This window comes from Opisthocomus hoazin, chromosome 19 (assembly GCF_030867145.1).
Source record: "Opisthocomus hoazin isolate bOpiHoa1 chromosome 19, bOpiHoa1.hap1, whole genome shotgun sequence".
Classification (NCBI taxonomy): Eukaryota; Metazoa; Chordata; class Aves; order Opisthocomiformes; family Opisthocomidae; genus Opisthocomus; species Opisthocomus hoazin.
This window is the reverse complement of record NC_134432.1, coordinates 8,274,214-8,296,959: the sequence shown is the minus strand read 5'-3', so window position 1 is coordinate 8,296,959 and position 22,746 is coordinate 8,274,214. Positions and strand designations below refer to the sequence as shown.

General features: G+C 57.3%; 1 protein-coding gene across 1 annotated transcript in view; it reads right to left on the bottom strand.

Moving 5' to 3' along the window:
• Positions 1-22,746, bottom strand: part of LOC142363607 (uncharacterized) — a 95,800-nt gene that overhangs the window by 12,297 nt on the left and 60,757 nt on the right. The window contains exons 8-37 of the mRNA XM_075439323.1: positions 22,017-22,061; positions 21,020-21,139; positions 16,205-16,243; positions 16,025-16,078; positions 15,423-15,476; positions 12,863-12,970; positions 12,079-12,132; positions 10,955-11,008; positions 10,780-10,824; positions 10,481-10,534; positions 9,656-9,700; positions 9,239-9,292; positions 9,105-9,149; positions 8,769-8,822; positions 8,341-8,385; positions 8,047-8,100; positions 7,213-7,257; positions 6,711-6,764; positions 6,150-6,257; positions 4,413-4,466; positions 4,045-4,098; positions 3,794-3,838; positions 3,126-3,179; positions 2,840-2,884; positions 2,060-2,113; positions 1,264-1,317; positions 1,024-1,077; positions 757-810; positions 347-400; positions 115-159 (exon numbers count right to left, since the gene is read on the bottom strand). Coding sequence (XP_075295438.1) covers positions 115-159; positions 347-400; positions 757-810; positions 1,024-1,077; positions 1,264-1,317; positions 2,060-2,113; positions 2,840-2,884; positions 3,126-3,179; positions 3,794-3,838; positions 4,045-4,098; positions 4,413-4,466; positions 6,150-6,257; positions 6,711-6,764; positions 7,213-7,257; positions 8,047-8,100; positions 8,341-8,385; positions 8,769-8,822; positions 9,105-9,149; positions 9,239-9,292; positions 9,656-9,700; positions 10,481-10,534; positions 10,780-10,824; positions 10,955-11,008; positions 12,079-12,132; positions 12,863-12,970; positions 15,423-15,476; positions 16,025-16,078; positions 16,205-16,243; positions 21,020-21,139; positions 22,017-22,061 — 1,698 coding nt within the window. The remainder of the gene's footprint in view (positions 1-114; positions 160-346; positions 401-756; positions 811-1,023; positions 1,078-1,263; positions 1,318-2,059; positions 2,114-2,839; positions 2,885-3,125; positions 3,180-3,793; positions 3,839-4,044; positions 4,099-4,412; positions 4,467-6,149; positions 6,258-6,710; positions 6,765-7,212; positions 7,258-8,046; positions 8,101-8,340; positions 8,386-8,768; positions 8,823-9,104; positions 9,150-9,238; positions 9,293-9,655; positions 9,701-10,480; positions 10,535-10,779; positions 10,825-10,954; positions 11,009-12,078; positions 12,133-12,862; positions 12,971-15,422; positions 15,477-16,024; positions 16,079-16,204; positions 16,244-21,019; positions 21,140-22,016; positions 22,062-22,746) is intronic.

Sequence of the window (22,746 nt, the reverse complement as noted above, 5' to 3'; positions counted from 1 at the left end):
TGCTAAGGCTATAGGTAGCACATGGTATATATTACAGAGTATTGCGCATCCGCAGGGGACCGTGGCAGAGGGCACGGAGCGAGCCAGGCGCATGGGGAGCATGGCGAGTCCTACCTGGGAGCCGGGAGCACCCCGTGGGCCAGGGGGACCTGGCAGGGCCTGGGGGAGGAGAACACCATCAGAGCCCTGCGCCGCAGCCCTGACTGCTCCTCTCTCCCCAGTTTAGCCCCTTGATACCAGTGGCAAAGTTTTGCCTTTTTCCCACCCCCAGCCCAGCAAAGGCAACTTGCTCAGTGCTTCTCCAGGGGGGCTGGAGCTGCCCAGGCTGGCAGCAAACAGCGCTCACCTTGGGACCAGCTTTCCCTGGAAATCCTGGTGGGCCTTGGGCTCCCGTTTCTCCCTGTTAGGAGGCAAGAAAGATTTCCTTTTCTCTGTATGTTTTAATGCAATAACTGCTTAAGGAATAAAAAAAAGCCAAAAAACCTAGTTGCCTGGCATCTTCTAGCAAGCCACAGGAGCTGGGGCAGATGGAGGGCTGGAGAACCACCAGTTCAGCCAACGTGTGACCCGGCTGCAGCCGGTGGTCTCCTGCCACCCCATGCCATTCCTGGCACAGTTGATGGAGACCTTTTGCACACATCACTCAAACCCATCCATTGGGTTCTGCAGCCCAACCCAAAAATGTTTCCGAAGCCTGGACTCCGACTCCCACTGCAGCTCATCCCCTCACTGCTGTGCTGGACATCCCAGCCCTACCTTGTCTCCCCTGCGCCCTGGCTTCCCACGGTCGCCGGCAGGTCCTGGGTAGCCCTGGGGAGAGGATGGCGTTAGGAGGCATCTCCAGGGTTTTGGGAGAAGGTGGCTGCTGAGGCTGAGCTCTTGCCCAGGGAAAGGCAGGACTCCAGGCACTGCAGGAGCCCTGGCAGGACGGCCAGTGTCCCCAATGAGCCTCCCTCCAAACCTGGCCGCTGCCTGTGGGCAGGCAGCACCGTCCCCCCCTCTGCAAGCAGCTCCATCACTTACATAGATGCCGACAGGTCCTTGTGGCCCCTCCGAGCCAGGCTTCCCAGGCAGCCCCTGCCAGGCAAGACGAGGGCACTACCAAACATCTGCTCCTGGGATGCAGGCAGGCATCTGCACCCATGGGATCCCCCCAGGTCTCCCCATGGCAGCTGAGAGCCTCTCAGGGCTGTTCGCCACCATCACTGCTCCAACCAGCCCCCCTGCCGTGGTCACGGTCCGCCCCCAAGCCCCAGCTCTCACCTTTGGGCCCGGGGAGCCTGGGTCTCCGTCAGGTCCGGGTATTCCCAGAGAGCCCTTTGGAAATATTTGGAGAGGAGGTGTCAGTCAAAAGGCTGAGATGAAACAAGCCCACTGAGCCACTGCTGCTGCCTCTGTGCTCATGGACACGTGTCACCTGGCCCACACCGGGCTGTTGGGGACAAACCCTGCCATTACAGCCTGTCCTAGTGGCTCCTGCACACCAGCACCCCATGGCTGGCTCTCCTGCAGGGTTGTCACCAGGGAAGGTGATGGTACTTGCTCTTGGGGCCATCACCAAGCCCAGCTAAGAGCAGGCTCTCAGAGAGCAGCTCTTCCAGCTGCAGGAGCTGCTCTGGGTCTCCATCCTGATAGGCAAAGGCATGGGACTGTCCTCCCTGAACCTATACCACCTGTTTTCACCTGGGAGGGAGCAAATGCTTTGATCCCCTTCCAGGATCCAGGACCACACTGCTACTCAGTCACCCAGGTGGGAAGGGTTTCCATGGGCTGCCGTCCCCCACAGAGACCCCCGCTTGGCTCGGCAAAGCTGCAAAGTCCCTCGAGTAGGCTGATTCCCCATGGAAATGATTCTGCTCTTTTCTAGACCCAGCTATTTCTGCCACTGAGGCTTTTTTATGCCCTTTAATAATAAAACATTTAGGTTCTACAGATGCCCTGATCCCCTGCCAGTTCCCCAAGGGGGAACAGTCCCACATCCTCCATCAGTGGCACCAGCCCTGCTGACTTCCCCCCTAAGAAAGTGCAGACCTCATGCAGAAGGAAGATTTTTCCTTACTATCGATCCAGGAGGTCCTCCATGCCCATGGCCCCCCTGCAAGCCAGCAAAACCCTGGAAGAAAGGGCAGAAGATGAGTGATGGAGAGAAGGCAGAGGCAGGAGGGATGGAAGGGCTATCCCCTGGCAGCACGTGGCCCGAGACCAAGCCACACCAGAGCCCATCGCCCGGGGCCAGGCCCAGGCGAACGGCTCAGCCTGCTGAAGGCAGCGCTGCTGCTTTCCACTTCAAACCAGCCCTTGGGTTTCTCCTTGCTGAAGCACAGCGACTGTGTGTGTACATGCACACAACGCCCACGCACGCATCTAGACAGCTAACAGCAAACTCAGAAGCGTGTCTCTCCGACCCAGAGCAGAACATTTTTCGTATTTTGTTTTGAGGGCAGCGCCAGCTTTTTTTTTTCCCCTCCTCCTTTGCATTTCAGAGCAAGAATAAACAAATATTAGAAATCCTACAGATGGGAAACCTTGCCACCAGTCCAGGTCTTGCTGATGGGCCTGTTTTGGATAGCAGCATGAGGGATGAGAAATCATTTTGCAATAGCCAGTTCTTCAACATGCTGCCCCATTCCCTCTCCTTCAACCTTCAGCACGATGCTCAGCAGGTCCCTGCCTGCAGCCGCACCCAGAGGAGCACCCTCCAGCTGGTCTCACTCCATCAGGGCCACCCACCACGTGCACTCCATCCCATGGATATGCCATTAAGACACATCGCCACGGGAAGAGAGTTGAGCAGAGGAGGGGAAGGACAGAAATCAGACAGCCACACAGCTCTACTCACCGGTGGTCCCCTCCTGCCCGGGCTGCCCATGGTCCCTGGGAAACCCTGTAGGACAAGGCAGGTGATGATGAGGATGGGGAGGCAGAGGCAGCCTCTCCCAGTCCCACTGTACCAGCTCATGCACATCACAGTGAGGTCCAACACGGTGGCAAGGTCTTGATCCACACAGCCATGGGGATGGTGGGATTGTGAAGACCCCTCCCTTTTTGGGATCAGCTCCCCCTCTCGATATAACCCACTGCCCCAGCCCTCACCCACAGTCAAGTACAGAGTGTAGGATGGGAACCTGTGTACCAGGCTTTCCTTCTGCGCCTTCTGCTCCCGGGATGCCCCGCGAGCCCTGGAAGGAGAGTCTTGTCTCAGGAAAGCAAAGCCCGGTGGCAGGATGCCCTCAAGGGCTCATTCAGCCCCAGAGCCTCCCTCCAGCATTAAAAGCTGGCAAATCAGTGGTGGCGTGGTCCCCAGGGTGCTCGTCTGGTCTGTATTGAGCCCTGGGCTCGTTAGCGTACGGCTCATCCCTGTGCAGCTCCTCCCTTCTCCATCCCACCTTAGGATGCGATAGCTGGGAAATAACAGGAGTGTGGGAGGAAACCCGTTCCCACTAGGAACACCTTGACCGTGTTTTTTCCCCTCTTGCCCCAGCTATTTATTCCTGGCTCCTTCACCAAACACGGCTTAACAAGATTTTCTTAACAAGTTGTTATTTTCTGAATTTTCTATGCCCAGGGTAAGAGGGAAGTTGTGGTGCTGGGCAGGTGGTTTGTCAAAACGCTTCACACAGCATGCAAAAGACTGAGCTGCTCGTCCCCAACTTGTCCTGTGCAAATCCCCAAGCAACGCCTGACCCTCTGATCCGGCCGCATCCCGGGATGCTGCTCCCTGAGAGCCAGCTTCCCCGTCCCAGCGCTGAGGGCATCACACACCACACAGGGACGCGGGTCCTCTGCTACTTACGGGCAGGCCAGGGACTCCGACCAGCCCACGCTGACCCACGCGGCCCTGGAAAATAGCAACCATTAAGAAAAGCATCCTTCTGCCAGCAGTAAAGCTGCAGATTTGGAGGCAAAGCTGGTGCCCGAAGACGCCACGGCTCAGCCCCAGCACATCTCAAGCCATCCAGTGAAGGGTCTCCAGGGTTGTTTCTATCTCCCATGGCCAAACACGCTCCAAGATTCAGCTACGAGTACCAGCACCCCATTAGTTACCCGGGCTCCCCGCGGTCCTGGGGTTCCCTTCGGGCCATCAGGTCCTCGGCCTCCCTAAGATCCACACAAAGGGAAACACAGTCATTTTTGGCCACCCCACAGGTCTCCCCCAGCCCCTCCACCCCACTGAGCCCCCCGGGGACGCCTCCGGCCACCACCACATTGGTCACAGTGGGCATAGGGATGCCACGCACGGGGTGGGGGATGGAGAGGGTGGGGTCCCTCCCCGGGGGGGGCATTGCGATGCCATCCCCTGGGTGCTGGGACCCAGGCTGGAGGTCACGGGCAGGGTGGCCACATCCCTGCCCCTCTGCATGAGGACCAAGACAGCTCGTGGGGAACCAGGGGACACAGCGGCCAGCGCTGACCTTGGGTCCCTCGCTGCTGTTCAGCCCCGATGGGCCAATCTGGCCTTCTTCCCCCTGCCAGGAGAGATGAGAGGAGTCGGCCGGGGCAAACGCAGCCTCTGATCCTCCTCCTGCTCCCCCAGCCGCAGCAGCCACCGTCCCCCTGCCTCGTGTGGGGGAGAAACACAGGGAGCACGGCTGGAGGTGACATTAATTAAATGGCAATGTGCCCTGGGGCACCAGTCGAGCTTTGTGGTGGGGATGGGGACTTCCCCCAACCCCCAGGATTATAAAACTGGCCAGAGAGAAAAAGCTCAAAGGGTTCAGTGTCAGCCCAAAGCAGCCCAGCTGAGTATTTTAATTTCCTGCTGATCAAATTAAAGGCAGTGCAAAGGGCTGCCGTGCCGAGGCTCCTGCTGCTCGGGCACAGCCCGGACCCCGGCCCCAGACCCCGATGCTGTGTGACGGCAGCGTGGCTTGGCCGGGTAGAAAAGGCACAGCCCGGCAGCGAGAAGAGTCGGGCTGCATCTCCATCTCTTGGAGAGGTGGGAGGATTCGCTTCTCATCCCGAGGAGCGGATGTGAGAGCAGATCCAGGCAGGCATCCCCAAAGCCCTTCGAGGGAGGAGGGCATCCCACGCAGGGGGATGCTGCAGGCCAGAAATGTGGGTGGGAAAATATGAACCCACCTTCTCCTGAGAACCTGCAAACCGTTATAGATGAGCAGCCAGCCTGGCTCCAGTTCCCAGGCAGAAATATTGAACTGCAGCTGGGTTTGTGCATCCTGACAGCTCCGTTGGAGCACACACTGAACTAAAAAAATTTGTGCCTTGTTTCTGTGGCTCCTCCAGCGCTGCTGTGCTCAGCTCTCAGGGGGGTTGGGAGCAGGCAGTACAGCTGGCGAGAAGCCGGGCAGCGGCAGCCCTCCGGACCTGCCAGCACAGGCTCCAGGAGGCAGAGAGCCCGGCAGGAGCTGGAGACGGGCATCAGTTCAAGAGAGCAATCTGTGAGCCCCGTGGTCTCCAAATAACGGTGAAGGGCGCTGACCTGGAGCAGGGACTCAGTGGGAACCCTGCAAAGATGCTCCGGCAGAGGCAGCTGGGGAGGGCTGCCCCCGGACCTGCTGGAGATCCCCCTCCTAAAGCTGCCCTCTCCTCATGTCCCTGAACCTACCAGCTAATTATGGGTCATTGGTGGGGGCAGAGCCGGAGGGGTCTGGAGCAGCCAGGTCAAAGCTCTGCTGGTGCCAAGTCCTGCAGTGCTGGGGGCACCTGTGACCCCCCAAGATGGGGGCTGCAAGAAAAGCTCCCCGTGGCTGAGCAGGGGCCAGCAGTGCCTGAGCAGTGCAGAGGGAGATGCCGTTAGAGCTCCCTGAGCCCGCATCAGCTCCCAGCGCCCCAACGAGCGAGGAGATACCAGTGCTGCTGCCAGGTGGGCTTTTGGCTGGGGACAGCCCAGTGCCTTCAGCCCGAGGGATGAGGAAGAGGGTGGTGGAGACACTCAGGACACTGGAGGGGAGCCAGGATTAGGCAGTGGGAGCGAGCAACACTGCAATGCGTGGCGCTTGGGCAGGCGCCAAGGCTTGCCACCCATTGCCCGGGCTCAGGAGCAGGCAGGAGTGCTCACCGTGGGCAGGGCTGGGGCAAGGCAGCACTGCCCACGCTGCCTGCATCCCTCAGGGCTGTCCCCTCCCCCTGCCATGACACTGGGCACGCGCATGTCCCACCACACTACACCCCAAAGAAGCCGCGGCACTTACATCTGGTCCCTGGGGTCCTGCTGCTCCTCGGGGGCCGGGAAAGCCCTGCAAGCCAACCTGACCCCGAATCCCTGGGGGCCCTTTTGCTCCTCGTGCTCCACATGGGCCCTTGGAGGAGGAAGACACTGCATGTCACAGCAGGGCTTGCAAACTGGAGGGACAGCCAGTGCCTGGGGCTCCCCAGCTGTGCGCAGGAACCCCCCTGGAGAGCCCATCGCTTGCTGGCCCAGCTCTCTGCACAGCCGGCCTTTAGCATGGGGCCACTCTGGGTGAACACTCCATGACCCTCCTCCGAGAGCACCCCTGAGGCCCCAACAACGGGGCAATATGATGTTTCTAAACAGCCAAAGCAAGACGGAGCATGGAAGGATGGATCCGGGGCAGCAGCGTGGTGGGATCAAGCGCAGCCTGAGCTGCCCGGCTCTCACAGCCCCCGAAAGCAAATGGCCCATGGTCCCTGCACATCCACACCAACCCATCCGCTGGCTGGAAAACAGCACCTTTGAACAACAAAAGAGGAAGCAGCTCGAGGAGACCCCCGCAAGCCCAGGGACGTGGTACCTTGTCTCCTTTGGCTCCCAGGGCTCCCTTGGCTCCAGCCGGACCTCGACAGCCCTGCAAGAGCATCAGAGGTGGAGGGTACGCTCAGGAAACTGTGTTATGCCACTCCTCGCAACAAAAGCACGCTGTCATCTGATTTTAGCATCAAAGTAAGTTAGCTTTGTCCATTGTAGATCAGGGCTTTGCTCCTGATGGGCCTTTCAGAGCTGGAAGCAGGTATGTGCTGGATCTGCTCGCTGTGGCAGGTGGGCTCCAGAGCTTCTGGGTTCATTCACCACCAAACCGTTAGTGCCCCCAGCACGTCGTGCCAATCACACCCAAGCTCCTCTTATTACAGTAAGGAAAGCCCAAGTGCAGCTCTGCCTCCCTGAACGACTGCATTTGCCACCTATTCAAACACCAAGTGCAAGCACAGGCAAAGAACGTGAAGCTGCTGCTTTGGGCTGCTCTAACGCCGCTCTCCTGCCTCCCAAGCAGGGGCGGCATGGGTGCCATCACTCACCCGCTCTCCTTGGGTGCCTTTAGAACCCGGCAGGCCAATAAATCCCTTCAGAAAGAGACACAAAATGCAAGTTTAAAAAAAATAAGAGGAAAATACCGCATGCACTCATGGAGGCTGATAACCCTCCCACGCTACAGGGACGGGAAGATGCTGATGAATGGGAGATAGCAGTTTAGCTCTGCAGAGTTGCTGCTGCTGATGCCACGATGGCATCTGGTCCCCAACAGGGACCAGGGCACGCAGAAGCCCTCCCAAGGCTGCGCCCACCCACGCAGCAGCCCCCACCATGAGGAGGAGGTAATTGTTAGCCTCCAGAATGCACCACCCACATCCCACCACCCCATCCCTTTTGCAAGCACCCGTTGACAGCTCTGTATGTTGGGGTTTCATCACAAGAAGCAAATGCAGCAAGGGCCATGCTCAGCTGGGACACTGCGGGTCGGGCAGGAGGAACACCAGGCTGCCCGACCTCCTTACCCTGCAGAAAGGGCAGCTCAGCACCCAAACCCCTCGGGAAAAGGGGTGCACCTAACCATGCACCACGGAAGGGACAGGCATGGCCAGGGCTGGGGCATCTCTGCTGATAAATCCATGAGAAAAAAAGAAAATCAAGGTCCCTGCGAGCAGCAGAGTCAGAGAAGCGTTGGAGTTTGGAGATGAGGAACGTGGCCATAGGGACGTGGCTGTCATCCCCAGCAGCCCTTGGGCCACAAACACCGTGGGAGGCTGGAGGTGGTGGCAGGGAGCAGGGCATTGCCCTGCAATGATTTGGGGGTGCTGCGAGGGGGAGGATGAGAGGACCCCACACCCAGCCACCCGCTTCCATGGACTTACCCCAGGGCCCTCCTGTCCCAGCTGTCCCCTCAGCCCCAGGCCACCATCTGCACCCTGCAAGAGGAGTGCTGGCATCAGCCCATGCCACGCCGGGCAGAGAGTGCCCAGCCCCATCGCGTCCCCTCCCCAGGGCTGCCAGGGACCTCCAGGCTCCACTCGTGAGGTCTGCTACAAGCACTGCCCGCCTCTCCCCTCCGAAAGCAGGGGCAGGGACACCTCACCCCACCTCCCAGGTCCCTCCAGCCCAGGTTTCATCCCCACCAAGGTCAAAGCGAGCCAGCAAGAAGCTCTTACGGTGTCTCCTTTGGGACCAGCGGATCCCTCCATCCCAGCTGGACCCTGGGGAAAAGCAAAGGTGGTGGGAGGTTTGGGAGAAGAGGGGTGCTGCTCACTGTCCTGCTCTGCAGATGAGACCCCAGCCCAGAGGACCCGTGCACGGCCCCCCAGGAGCTGCCTGTCATATACCCCAGGGAGCACATCCCCATCAGCTCACCATTCCCTTCACCCCCTTCCCCCCTACCCTGCCCACGGGACACAGCCCTTCCCACACCCCCATCCCCCCAGGGGACCATAAAGACCCACAGGGTCAAGGACTTCATGCCCATTTGCCAAGCGCATGGGGACAAGTCCCAGCAGGTCCTTCCTCACTCAGCAAGTGCACGGGTGAGGGGACCCACACCTCCGAGACACGGTGAGCTCTAGCCAGGACAGCACCCACTCACCTGCATGCCCCTGGGGCCGGGGTGGCCGCGTCTCCCCTGCAAGCCCTGCGGTCCCTGCAAAGCAGTGGGGGACGAGTAGCTGCCGTTAGAATCAAACTCCTGCACACATCATGCACAGCCTGCGGTGCAAAACCTCTCCCGGGAAACACCGCGCTGCTGCGCTCCAGGGGACCCCCCCCAGCTGCTGTGAGGGGTACAGATGGGATTCCCAACCCTGTCTCAGACTCTTCGCAGGTTTTGGGGTGGGCTGAGACCACAGCCTAGCTGGAGGAGACCCCTCCCGTCCTGGCACCCCAAGACACCCTGCTCCACCAGTGCAGGGGCATACCGACCTACCTTGGGGCCCCGGGGACCAGGCAAGCCAGGAGGACCCATTTCTCCCTGGGGAGACACCAGGGAAGGGATGGGGTGAGCGCATCAGCTGAAAAATCCCAAATAGCAAAAGGGGGGGGGAAGTGGGGCAGACCCACCTGAGAGCCGTTGACACCTCGGCACCCAACTGTTCCTGGCTGGCCTGGCTCTCCCTGCAATGCCAGAGCGTGCTCAGCTCTGCAGCCCCGTGCATCATGCAGGAGGTGGGACAGGGCCCCCCAGGCATCCCCCATGGCAGCAGAAGCAGTCCCAGGCCAGGGGGGATGCTGGGGGGAGGCTTTTGTCCTGTTGCAATGTTTGCCCCCCTCTACCAGGAGGCTGTGTTTTAAGCAGACACATCCTTGTCAGGGGTGAATCAGCACAAGGGGTGAAACTGGGCAGGACACTGTGGCACGTCCCAGCCTGCCCGTGGTGGTCCTGCCCCACTCTTGCTGAGAGCCAGACAGCAGCAGCTCCCCCAGCCCAATCACCACCCGAGTTCCAGCAGCAGCTTCAACTGGAAAGCTGGGACTTACCCTGGGGCCGACAGGGCCTGGAGGACCCACTGAGCCACCTTCTCCCTGGACCAGGGGAGAAAAGATGCCATTTTTCTAGCCTGTTTTCTCTCCTTTTAGTTTTCACTTCCCAAATTCCCCCTTTTCTTCACATCAATGATCAGCTACTCGATGTCCCTTCAAACAACTACCTGGCACCCCCACTCCCTTCATCGTACAAGATGCTTCTATTCACCCACCACCAAATCACTTCCATTTTCCTTTTAAATCCTCTGCAAACCCTTCCCTGGCTGAGATGCCTCCCAAAGGTACGGCAGCAGTTATCAGCATACTGAGAAGAGCGTGGAAAAACCCAGGTGCTGTCAGCCTGGGATTCATCTCAGCTGAAGGTGGTCACCCAAAATAAACTGCAATGCCACGTGCTCTGCAAAGGCTCATTTCTCTTCATCGCCAGCCAGGAGAACAAGCTGGGATGCAAATGTCCCTGCAGGAGATGTTGGAGGCGAGGAGAGGCTCCTGCCCCCAGCACGCAGAGGGACAACGTGCCTGGCTGCTCCAGGGCAGTTTCCCCATTAATAAGAGCTACTTCCAAGACAAAGACACAGATGCAAAAATGCAAAAGTATCATGAAGGTGTAGTTTAGGTCCAGCTTTCAGGGGGAAAAAAAAAAAAAAAAAAAAAGAAGGATTTTGTAAGAGCGAACCACAAAGTGGTGGCAATGACCTGCAAAGCCCAAGCCCTCCCTCTCAGACCCATCTTTCCAGTGATGGATCGTTCCACTTTCCCAGAAGGGGAAGGTGCCTCCTCGGAGAGGGCTGGTGACACAGAGAAAGAAAACCCACTCACCTCCAGCCCCACGGGGCCCTGGAAACCCATCGCACCCTTCAGACCCGACATCCCCTAGGAGAGAAGCCAGGAGTAGGGCATCAGCAAGGTGCCCACCCTGAGGCAGCAGCTGCCTTTTTCCCATACTTTGCAGGAGGGTCAGGGAGAACACAGAGACCTCGAATATTTTGCCCAGAGCCAGGAGAACGTGGGCTGGTGCCAGGGATGGAGCTGGGGCCATTACAGAAAAGCAAAGGGGTCAAGCCCAGGAAAGGGGATGGAGCAATCACAAGACACCCCAGGCTTCCCCGTCAACTCACGTGAAGCCCAGCAGGACCTGGGAGGCCGGTTTCTCCCTTCACCCCCTGGAAAAGCCAAGAGCAACCTGAGCGATGAAGGACAGCGGGACTTGGGGCTGGGGGGCCGTGGCAGGGAAGGAGCAACCCCCTGCCAGCCCCAGGCAGGGCTGCAAAGAGCAAGGACAGACACCCTCACCTTCGCTCCCTTCTCTCCTTTCTCCCCAACCGGTCCAGGGTGACCCAAGAAACCCTGAAACAGGAACAACAAGGAGGCGTGAACCCCAGCTGGACCAGCAGGAGCCAAAACATGGCTGCTGTGCCCCAAAGGACTGTTCAGTGCTGTGCAGGGGGATCGGGACCCTCAAGCCTGCGCTAAATGGGGCAGCCCCAGAAGAAAAGCCTGGCTGCTTGTCCCCAGCACAGCACCACCCTGCTGTGGCTGCTCTGCTCCCATGTCCCAAGCTTGGGTTGCCACATGCCATGCACGACGGCGATGCAGAGGTGTCCCTGCTCCCGCAAGGCTGGGACGGCTCTCTCCATGGCAGCACTATGCCCATCACCAGTGTCTTGGAGGACACCATGGTGCCCTGAGCTGCACACAGCGGCAGTGGGGAAGGAAAAGAAAAGCTTCAGGGGCTCATGTGAGCAGTGCAAATCTTCATGTGTCCGCAGCTGGTGAGCCCTCAAGCACAGAGAGGTCAAGCCCAAGGGCAAGAGATTGTCCATCGGGATGCTGGGATGATGCCTATGGGCAAGAGGGTATTAAGTATGGGCCAGAAAAGATATATGATAAACCACATAAGACTGCTGTTTCAGAAAGGAGAAATTGGGTTTCAAACACCCTAATCTGATTTGACTTTGGAGGAGCTCCGTGCCAAAATCTCTTGTGCAGGTGTAAACATTTTGGCTTAAAACTATGGGAAGGAAAAAAAAAAAAAATTATGGAAACCACTAGTATTTGCTTTTCTATGGACATTTTACATCCTGGCTGACAAACCACCCCTGGAAGAGCGTGGAGTGGAATGGCAGGACAGGCACGAGCAGCCCCCCGGCCCAGGCTGGGGCAGCTTGGAGCCCAGGGCTGAGCGGGCACGGTGATGAGGGCGGCCGCCAGCCGGGATCCCGCATGGTGGGACGGTGGCAACAGGGATCCCATGCCGTGATATAACCTCAGGCTAGCACGTGTGCCCGCAGGCTTGGGGGGATGTACCAGTGAAACCAGCAATGAAAAGCTCTTGCTGCTTGGCATCAAGTGTGCATGCTGGGACTGGGGTTGACACCGAACCGTGCCCGCGGCAGAGCAAGCGAGAGCCAGCTTACCTCTTCTCCCTTCTCGCCAGCCAGCCCCCGGTCACCCTGGAAGCCCTGCAGTCCCTGGGGAGAGAGAGGACAGAGCACAGCGGGCACTGAGGGGCTTCCCAGTGCCTCCCACCCACATCCAGCTCCAGCCCCGCTCCCACCTCCCCGCTGTGCCGGCAGCTGCTGCCTCCTGCCCGCGGCCACCCCGGTGCAGACTCCCAGGGGGCTGCAGAGAGCCCCAGACCCCTCAGTGTGGTCCAGTCCCTGTCCTCATCCTCCAAAAGCTCCCCGAGAAAGCTTCCAGCCTGGGTGCATTGCCCGTACGCCCTGGGGATTGCTGCTGGGGGTCTGGAAAAGGGCAGGGACCACCACCACCCCACCAAGTGACCAGCTTCATAGCCTGAACGCTGTCCAGGCAGTCCATAATTGCTCTCTTTGTCTTTCTTCCCTCCTGCCCATTATTTTCTCTGGTAAAAGCAGCTAGGAGGTTCAGATGCAGAAGAGCAGCCCAGCCCTTGTGCTCAGGCCCACACAACGGAGGACCTGCAACGCTCGGGTTATCCCTGCTGCACCTTAACGCACACGTGCCATGTTCTGCAGCCCTTTTTTTTGAGAAATACGAACCTCAAGGCACTAATCCAGGACCACCTGGGTTTGTAGGCTTAGGAGGAATATTTTATTTGGAGAAGGCAAGCAAACACGAAGAGCAGCAGCATTAGGAGCCCCTTGTCTCCTGTCTGGGGCTTGGGGCTGCAGCTTTCCCCTGGTGCTGGCCATGCCACGGTCCTGCCTGCCCACAGCTCACCTGCTTGCCTGGCAGGCCCCACGGCCCAGGTTTGCCACCCAGGCCAGGAAAGCCATCGGAGCCGGGGTAACCCTCACGTCCCGGCAAGCCCTGGAGCCCTGGTTCACCCTGGGGAGCAAAAAAGCCAAGCACAGGAAATTAAAAAATCCACGTCATTATGAAACCAATAAATTAAATGCTGAGCTCTGCCTGCCTCGTGCTTTTTCAGCAATGCCTGCTGAACACCAAGTGCCTCGCAAGGAGACCGGGAGGAGCTCCGAGCACCCAGGTCATTGGGCACCCGGATCTGCCCAGGCATTTCAACCGCAACCACGTGAGTGTCACAACCAGCAGCCGTACTGCGAGAAACAAAGCGGAAGGCAGAGAAGAAGCAACATATTAGGAGAAGGTCAGGTCAAAGCCTTCTGCATCTGCTTCTTGGCTCTGGGGCTTGCGCTTGAAGCCACTTTTGGTCCTGTCTCACATGCAAGAACCTGAGCAGATCTTCTGGACTAGGCACCGCCAGCTAAAGTTTAAGGGCAACTTATTTTCTCCTTAGCTCACTGGCAATTCTGGATAAGGCAGGATAAAGAACAGTCTGGAACAGAGAGAAAACATTTCCCTTCAAATCACTTTTGATTGTCTGGATTTCTCAAAAATTTTGAAACATTTGGTCAAGTCCAAAAACTGGACTGTGTTTTAAAGTCAGAGTTTGAAGGAAGGGCAGAAAGATGCAGCTGCTTCAGTTACTTCTCAAGTGAATAATCTGGTTGTGAAACTAGAGAAGCTTGTTTCGGGGAGGTTTGCTTTTCCAGCTCCCTCCCCGAAGGGCTTCAGCATCGCACGGCCAGACACACACATCCCCCGTAGCACCCATGTACGACTGGGGCACCCAGCCCAAAAGCTAGCATATTGGCCCACTTCCACCTCCAGTCCCAGCTTCGGGGAATATTTATTGTTATTTGCACTTTACAAGAGAGCAGCCTGGGCCGCAACGTGCCCTCAGCCATGCTCTGCGGCAGGTGAAATCCCTCCTCCTCATCATCATCCCTGCTGCCATCCGACCAGCCTCGGCTGGGAAGGAAGCGGAGACCTGCTGGAGCCTAAACGGGCATCCAAGACCTTTTGGGCCAAGGTCTAGGAGAAATGTCAGCCTTAACCAGAACCACCCCAGGCTGGTCAAGAGCTGAGTCTGGAGCCGAGCTGAGTTTCCCTGTTGGAAACCTGCCACACAAAGCCTCTGGCAGATGCCAAAGCAGGAGCAGGAGCTCAGGGAGCTGGGGACAGGGCTGCAGCTGTGACACAGCCCCTGAACCAAAGGCATCAGGCTTGCAGATGGACCATGATGGGTGGAAAAAAAATGCTTCTTTCCATTTCTGTGCTAATCCGTCTCTCAAACTGCTGACTCCACTTGTAGATCCTGTTTATGTGAAGATGGGGAATAACTTTGGCACCTTTTGATTAAGCTACGCTGACAGACTCCAGTGTTTACACTCAACTGGATTAACACAGTCAGTGACTCCTTCCAGATGTTGGCAGCTGGGAAAACACTATCCCCAGAGTGCGTCCCTGCTGCAAGGAAGCAGGGCTGGGGGTGACAGGACACCTGGCAGCAGGACATGTGATGGAGAGCACACAGAGAGCGCCCGATGGTGTAGCTGCATTCCTTGCCCAAGATATCAACTCTTGTTTTTGCCACGAGCTTTTGAGCTGCCCAAGATACGACTCTAACTTTTGCCATGAACTCAAAGGTTCAACACAGCTGCCAGAAACCAGCCCCCCATCCTGGTCGCCAGCCTGTCCAAATCCTCCTTCAGCACTGACCCATGAAGGCCGAGCCTGTCCTCAGCTCCTCTTCTTGAGCCAGAAGAAAAGCCACCCTAGTTTTGGAGAGGAAGACACGAGAACAAAGATGGCAGGAGGAAAGGAAGGCCATTGCTGAAAGGAGGCCGAGGGGACCACAATGCTGTGGTTGAGGTCGTTGGGGAGATGCTACACAGGATGGGGAACACTGGAGGGCTCAGAGGGACAATTCCTCTGGTAGATGGGTGAGCAGGGAGATGAGGAGCAGCAGGGATGGGTGCTGTCACACCTTCGAAGCAGCCCTGCAGCAACCAGGACAAACAGGCCGTGAGAGCGAGAGACAGGGGGATGCCAGGGGACACCTGCGCATCAGCTCTGTTGAGAGGGACACGATTCAGGATGCCCCAGCTCCTCCCACAAGGGCTGGGTACCAGCGAGCATGGGTGGGAGAGCGGGTGGAAAGCTCCAGCGATGCTGGGAGATTGGGACATCTGCTCTCCTTTCCTTTTAACCCACAGGGCACCCAAACCCCACAGGCAGCCGTGCTTGCTCGGTCCTGGGGAGATGGCCGGGTCCCACAAGGGCAAAGGCAGAGCTCACACATCCTTTTAGCCAGAGCCACAGGGAAGGAGATGAGTGGTTTCCAGAAGGTGACAAAGGACAGGGTACTTCTGGGATGAAAGCAGACCTGACCTCTCCCCACAGGGCTTTCCCTGCAGCCAAGCCCCCACCCCCATACAGCCCCGCAGCCAGATGTCCCCCCAGGACCCCCACTCACCGTGTACCCCCGCCGGCCTTTCTCACCCGGCTCCCCTGGATCTCCACAGGGTCCCTGCGCACAAACAGGGAGCGAGTGAATAAACGTGTCCCCGTCCCTCCCCGCACCGCGAGCAGCCCGAGACCTGCGGTGGCTGTCACGGGGAGGACAACGAGCAAGGCGCAGAGGCAGCCTCGGGAAGGGCAGAGCGGGAGGATTCGCATCCAAAGCTCGGCGTGCCCACCACCCTGCCCGCCTTCGCGGGGTCTACGGCCAGGGCAGGGGGGGACACGGGGGCAGCACAAGGAACCTGACATCCCGGGATGATAAACCATCCCTGCTCCGCTGGTGGAGAGGGGCAGGGGCGGTGTCTGCCAACCAAACACAGGGAGTTAGACATCAAATGTCATCCGAGTTTGGGTGGGAAGCAGACAAGTAAACTATTGAGCTTTGAAACCCAATCTCAAGGCCCTTAATTACGGCAGGCCAGAAAAACCAGACGCTTTCGGGGGCAGCCCGAGCAGCTGGAGATGCCCCTTTGCGAGCTGCCCCAGAAGCCCGGGGGGCAGCGGGGCCGAGCAGCACCCAGCCGCAGAGGGGACACCGGGGCTTTTCTTACTTACAGGTGCTCCTGTTTTCCCTGGATGTCCTGGGGGCCCGGGAGCTCCGGGTTTTCTCTGGATTATAAAGAGAAATGTTGGTAAAACAAATCTCACTGCCAAGGTGCTTGGAGAGAAGGAAGCCCAGCTGACCAAGCCAAGGAAAATCCAAACCACAGACGGTTACGTAGCAGCGATACTCACTGGCCAGCCTGCGTGCAGTATCTGGTAAAACGATGATTGCTGAAAGGAGAATGGGAAAACAAGCAAAATGTCAAAAAAAGAAAGAAAATCCCAAATCCCTTTCTGCCGGCTTCACAGTGATTTTCCTGTTGCTTGGGAAGACACAGCAGTGAAGCAGTCCTCTAATTCTTTTTTTTTTTTTATACTATGTATGCAAGTCATAGAAGAACTCTTACTCTGAGGACAACGCGTAGGACATAAGGATCTACTGGTCTCATTAGCAAATTAAGATGGAGAACCCACTTCTTCTGAAGTTTGCTGAAATTCAGCTTTCCCGTGGATGCCCTAGCAGCCTTGGGACACCAGAAATTTTTTGGATGTGGGAAGGCTGTAAACATGTTGTTGGTGAGTGCAGGTACCATCATATTTAACCCAGGCTGGACCAAAACCAGCTGTCTCGACACTGCAGTTTGCCCCAGGTGAGAAACCTCATCCCGACCAGCCCCATCTGAAGCCCCAGAGGAGATGATGCCCGGGCAGCTGTGCAAAGCAGGCTCTCTCCTCACTGCTCCTCTTGCATGCACCTCCAATTTTTCAGACAACCAGATGACCACAAAGAGGAAAAAGCTACCCAAAAGGCACTGGGTGGGCTAATCCAGTTGTAGCCACAGCTAATCCCATCATATTTCAAAACCGGTGTAAAGGTTCTAAAAACTCACGGCGCAGCCTCCTCTCCATACACTGCCAAGCCAAGTTTCCCCGAGTTTTGGGAGATGCCCAGGAAACAGAACAATGTCTATCTGCAGCTACCAGCCATCCTCCTGCCCTCCCAGCAGCAAAAATCGCATTCTGGAGACAAAACCCACCTTTCCTCCTCCTCCTCCCCACAGCGTGGCCAGACACATGGTCCAGGCAGCTCCTCCAAGTCCTAGCGCACATCAAAGGCAAAACCAGCCCCTCCTTGTTCCTCAGCCCAGTCCCAAGCAGCTGGAGGGGCAGGATTCCCATGTGCTCCCCAGCTTCAGCCTTGGGGACAGTGGGAAACCCCCTCCTGTTCCCCCCCTCCAGAGATTCACCCTCTGATACCAGAAGAGAGAAAGGAAAAAAGCCAAGGAACTCATCACCAAAAACAAACACAGACCTCTCAACATATGGAAATATTTCTACTAATGAGTGGGTCTCTGGGGGGCAGATGATGGATGGATGCGTTTAACTAGCTCTAACGCCGCACGCGGCATCTCAGTTGCTTTCAAGTTGATCCTAAATTGATGACCATGAGTGAATGGGTGCAGTCCCTGCCAGCCTGCCAGGGCCAAGCCGTGGCCCTCTCGTCCAGCCAGTTCTCATTTCCCTCAACAGCTGCTCACAAAATCTTTTGGGGGAGGTTGGAGCATGGCCAATGCTTTTGCCTTGTCTCGGGAATTGGTGAACTCCAGTTCACTCAGGACGGGATATTATTTCACTAGACTTCAAAAAAAAAAAATCCCTTTTAAAAAGGGGAAAAAAAAAAAAATCCCACAGGAGATGTGAACTCATTTTGGAGCACCAGATGCCAAGGAGAGGGGAGAGAAGTTAATTGCCGTCTGCAATTTCAGCAGGAAATCACTGGCGCTTCACTGGCTGCGGCTCTGGGCAGCCGGGGAGCTGCGTGATGGGTACGGGGATCGTAAGCAAACGGAGGGGATGGAGGATGGGGAGTGTGTGCTGTACGCATCTGTCCTCCTGTAAAACCCCAGCCTGAGAGCAGGGCAGAGAAAGCCCTTCCGACAGCTCTGCAGCCAGCAGGTCATGCCCTGCAGCACCAGCTTGGCTGCCCTCCCCAGCCCACTCGGAGACCACCCTCCCCAGCCCACCCCACAGCCGTAAAGCCACTCAGCCAGAGCTGCATCAGCTGCCGACCTTTCAGCAGCAGGGAATCCCTAAGGGTTGCCTCCTTGTAGCATGGAACACTGTTTTCTTTTGCTCTAAGGTTACCAGCCCTCGTTTCCCAGCCTGACCTCTTGCTTTTTAAGTTATTGAGAGAGATAAAAAGAAAGGACTCTAGCGCTGCAGATTAAGCTCCCTAATAACTGCGGGAGATCCAGTTCTCCTCCCTCCTTCCCCAGCTCCCGGGACTCTACCACTACCGAAGTCAATTCCACCAGAACAAGACAGCAACTGTTCCTGCCCCTCGAGCTGCACTGAGACAAATTCCTGGCAAACCCAATATCCGCCAACCTGTTGAGAACAAAAAAGCAGGACAGGAGCTCGGGCAGAATTGCAGTGGTCCTCGGCTGGTTTTGCTCAGTTCCCATGAACAGCAAAGGCTTGTTTCACTGGGAAGGAGCAGGAGAGGCTATTGGGCACCCTAACAGCCATAACTGCTCTGGGACAGTCACTGCTGTCCCTCGCTTTCCCAGTCCATCATCCCCTGGCCTGAGTGGTGGCTCCTCCGAGTTGTGTCTCCCAAGGCTGAGCCAACAACAAACCCCAGCAGCCCAGGGTGCGTCCCCTGCAGCCTCCAAACCACAAGCACTCTGTTTTCAAGAGCAGCACTGTCCTAAGGCACAGCATTTCTCCAGCCCCCCAGTAAGTTGTGGGGGGCTGCGGAAGCAGACACCCCCCCCATCCTCACAGCAGCCAGCGCTGAGCTTTTCACCCCCGTGCTATCTCAACACAGATTAGCCAAACCCAGCCCACAGCTTCGCGCTCCCGTTGCCTGCTGCCAAGCCAAACGCCACGGCCGGCACTGCCGGGGTCACGCGGCCACAGACACAATAGCCCAGCGAGGCTTCCGGGTGCCCCACATCATCCTTGCCAGACACTGCCTTCCCCTCCAGATCGGCACTTTGCCAAAAGCACCGGGCTGAGTGCCAGCACACAAACCCCCCCGGGAGCCTGCGGCCAGCACGGCGGCAGCCTTCCAGCTTCGGCTTCCCAAACGCAGACGAGGCCGTCTGGTCCCTCCAGCATTCCCAACCCGAAGGTGGTGGCACACCAGAGAAATCACCTACAGTAACATCTATAGACATCAATGTTTCTGCCTGCAGAAGAACAAAGTCTGAGGTCCCTTTCCAAATGCAGGCAGGAAAAAAAAAACCAGCAATTCTGACTGAGTGTGCGGAGCAAGGAGCGTCAGCAGCCCTGCAAAGTGCTGTAACTGTGCTCTGACAACAGGAATTGATTATGCACACGGGAACCCCAAACACCCTGGGAGGAAGGCAGTTGCCCTGGCACAGGCAGGGAGACGCTCTCTGGCACTGTGGGCTTTTCCAGCCAGCACCTCCAACTCACTCTCTCCTGTCCCTGTTTGCTCTGGTCCTGCACCACATGCCCTCGATGGGTCTTGCGAGTACTGATAAAGCACAGCTCCTGCTCTAGAGCAGAGGGAGGACAGAACACAGAAGTCCACCAAGTCAACCAAGATATCTTCCAATGATCAGCTCTCCTGTGCTTCCCAGAAGGAATATGGTCTCCTCTAAGGCAAGTATTTATCTTCTGCAGCTGCTTTGATCAAATCCAATGCAAAACTGCAAGCAGCAGTTCCAGCCCAAGGGCTTCTGGTTGGTCAACCCAAGCTCAGAGCCAGACTAGCACAGGGCCACTCTCTACCTGCTACCTCCAGCCAGCATCAGCCCTTCCTCGGGGTGTGCTGCCCTGGCAGAGCAGAGGTTCTCCTCACTGCAGTGTCTTGCCAGCATTAAAGGCATTTGCCCTGGATCAGAGGGCGCCATTACCCCCCTTCACAAATGGATGAGTTGAAGGCAAGTCAAACGTCATGCCCAAGGCCATTAAAGCTTTTAGGGAGTCAGAGCACTGAGCCTGGCCTCTCAGTGGCCCATTACTCCGCCCGTTGCAGCAACTTGCCTCGCAAGCTGCTCTGCCCGGTGTCTGCTTCAAGCAGCCAATATTACCTGGACAGGCTGCAATCCCACCAGAGGACCATCACAGACCCACAATGCAGAGAGCATCCCTGCTTCAGGGACGTCCAGCCCCAGGCTGGTAAAGTGCCTAAAGCTGCTAGAAACCCAATGCCTTCAGCCTGGCTCAGGGCAGGCTCGAGAGAGAGCATGAAATGAAGCTTAATCACAGCAGCCGCTGTGTTGGGTCCGCAGCAGCGATCGCTCCCACGGTGCGGGTGTTTTGCAGCCAGCCATGCCGCAGCGGAAGCTCTCCTGCATCCCCGCAGGCCCTGTCCCTGCTCCTGTGCTCCCCACAGCAGCAGGGTTTGGGTGAGAAGACATCTCGTCTTGGCAAGAAGCTTGACAGGCACAAATCCTGCAAGCCAAAGCCACAGCGGAAAACTGGGATAGGGTGGAAAACAGGAGCAGCATGTTGTAACACCAGCAACCCAGAGCAGGAGAGGGGCTGCTTTCTGCACAGCTTGGACCTGCTTTGGCCCCTGTCCTACAGAGACAGAGCATGAACCACCCTTGGGAGGTCACAGATGTGTGTGCACCACAGGGACCCAAGATCTCACAGAGGAACGAGGGGCAGCTGCGTGAGAGCACAGCTGTGAACAGGGCGCACGCTGGTCCCGTTTCACCCAAGGACAGCTGCCCGCAGAGATGTCCCCAGTGAGCAGCACCTCTCCCCTTGGCATCCTCCCTCTGCCCCCGCCTGCCTCCCTGTCTCTGTCCTCCCATCGCAGCAGGCTGGGAGAGGAGGGAAGGGGTGAAAGAAACCCCCTTCCACAGTGTAAAATACAAAAATCCCCACAGAACAGTAATCACAAACCATGGTGAACCCTTCCTCCCAGCTCTCGTCCCGGCAGAGCAGAGAGGTGCCTGCACAGGAGCTGTTGGGGAGGTGTAAGCGGAGCTCCGTGACCGCTCACCCGCCGTGGCCGTAACTCACCGTGAAGGTCTGCCAGTCCTCCCTGGAGTTTCTCCAGAGGACGATGGTGGGGACACCGGGGATGCCCACAGGGCCCGGGTCTCCTGGGGGGCCCGGCCGCCCCATGGCTCCAGGGTTGCCCTGGGAAGACAAGGGAAGCTCCTTAAAACCAGCCAGGGGTTTTCAACAGTCAACACAGGCTGGACACAGGCTCTAACTCAAGTCAGCATCTGAGCAAAGTCTGGGTCTAGGCACATTAGTAATTCCTGGGTTCAGACCAGCTCTTCAGATCCAAATAATCCTGACTACAGGGAAAGCAAAAGGAATGAGCTTTTACGCACATGCCTGTACCCAGGCTCATCTAAATGCCATGGGTGTGGAAGCTAACGCACACAGCAGAGGCACAACTCGTGGGGCTAAAAGTTTCCCCCTTTCCAGCTTGGGAAAGACGGAAAGTGATGTGCAGAGGTTGTTAGGAGCCCGTTTGCTGTTCTACTGATGGGGAAATTGAGGGCCCCTCCTTAATCCAGAGCACCTCCAAGCATCTGTCAGCGCATTAGGCAACCTGCGGGCAGCGGGAGATGGAACTGCGCTGTGCGGGGTTCCTGGAGCAACCAGGGCAGCTGTGGGTCTGAGCGAAGCGGTGCTGGAGGACAGATGTCCCTTCAGAAAGACCTGGGGATATAGCATGGGTCTGAACTTTGTGACACGCCAGCATCCTCCTCCAGGTGACCTGAGCTAAAGGTGCTTCACCTCCCTGCTCTGCCACCTCTGCAGAGCCGTTGAGTGGCTCAGATGAAAGACAGCAGCTTGTCCAGTCAGCTCAGTCCTGAGCCTGCGCTTAAAATACCCAATAAAAATAGTTCTTTCATCTTCCAAATGCACATCAAGGGCCACCAGACCGCAGCTTCAGAAGCTCACGGTACCTTTATTATGAAAAACACCCAAACAAGCCCAAACCATCCATGGTATTTGCCCCAGAGCCTACATCACATCCCGTACCTTCCCGTACACTCACTTTGTCTCCTTTGGGTCCCACCAGTCCACGTCTCCCAGGACAGCCCTGCAAGGCAAAGGAGGAGAGCTGTGTCACCCTGAAGGAGACATCCCATGGTGGGCCACAGCCAGGGCCATCCCGGCCCCAGGGAAGCAGGAACTGAAGCAGTGGATTCAGAGCAAACCAGCAGCACCAAGTCTCAAAGAAACACCCCAACGAATGGAGGGGTGGAAGGTGCACCCCATTTTAGGCTGCTCCCTTCCCACTCCCCTGCCTTCGCATCAGCAAGCGGCTCTGCTCGGACAGCTGAGCAGCGTAATCCTGTGGCATCCATCCCAGAAATGCCCCAGACCATACAGCTGGGGAGCAGGAGCACATTTCCTGACACCTGGTGAGGAAAACGGTGTGTTAAGAAAAAATCCCACAAAGCTGGATCACGGCCACACACTCAGACGGTAGTTTGGACGAGGATGCAGACATCTGCGGCTTCTAACTCGCATGAGATCTCATCCAGCCCATCTAGTCAAAAGCGGACATTTTGGCCAAGCGACGATCCCATCTCAGGGCTTACCGAAGCATCTGTCTGGATGAAACAAAGTCAGAGGGGAGATCCCGGCTTTTTTTGGTGAAAGCAATCTACCTGGAAGGCGTCGGCAGAGGCTGATAACACGCCAGGCTGCAGCACAGCACCTGCCTGCGAGCCTGCCGCAGAGCCGCAGCTCTGATGGCTTCAATTACAGCCCCCGGTTTT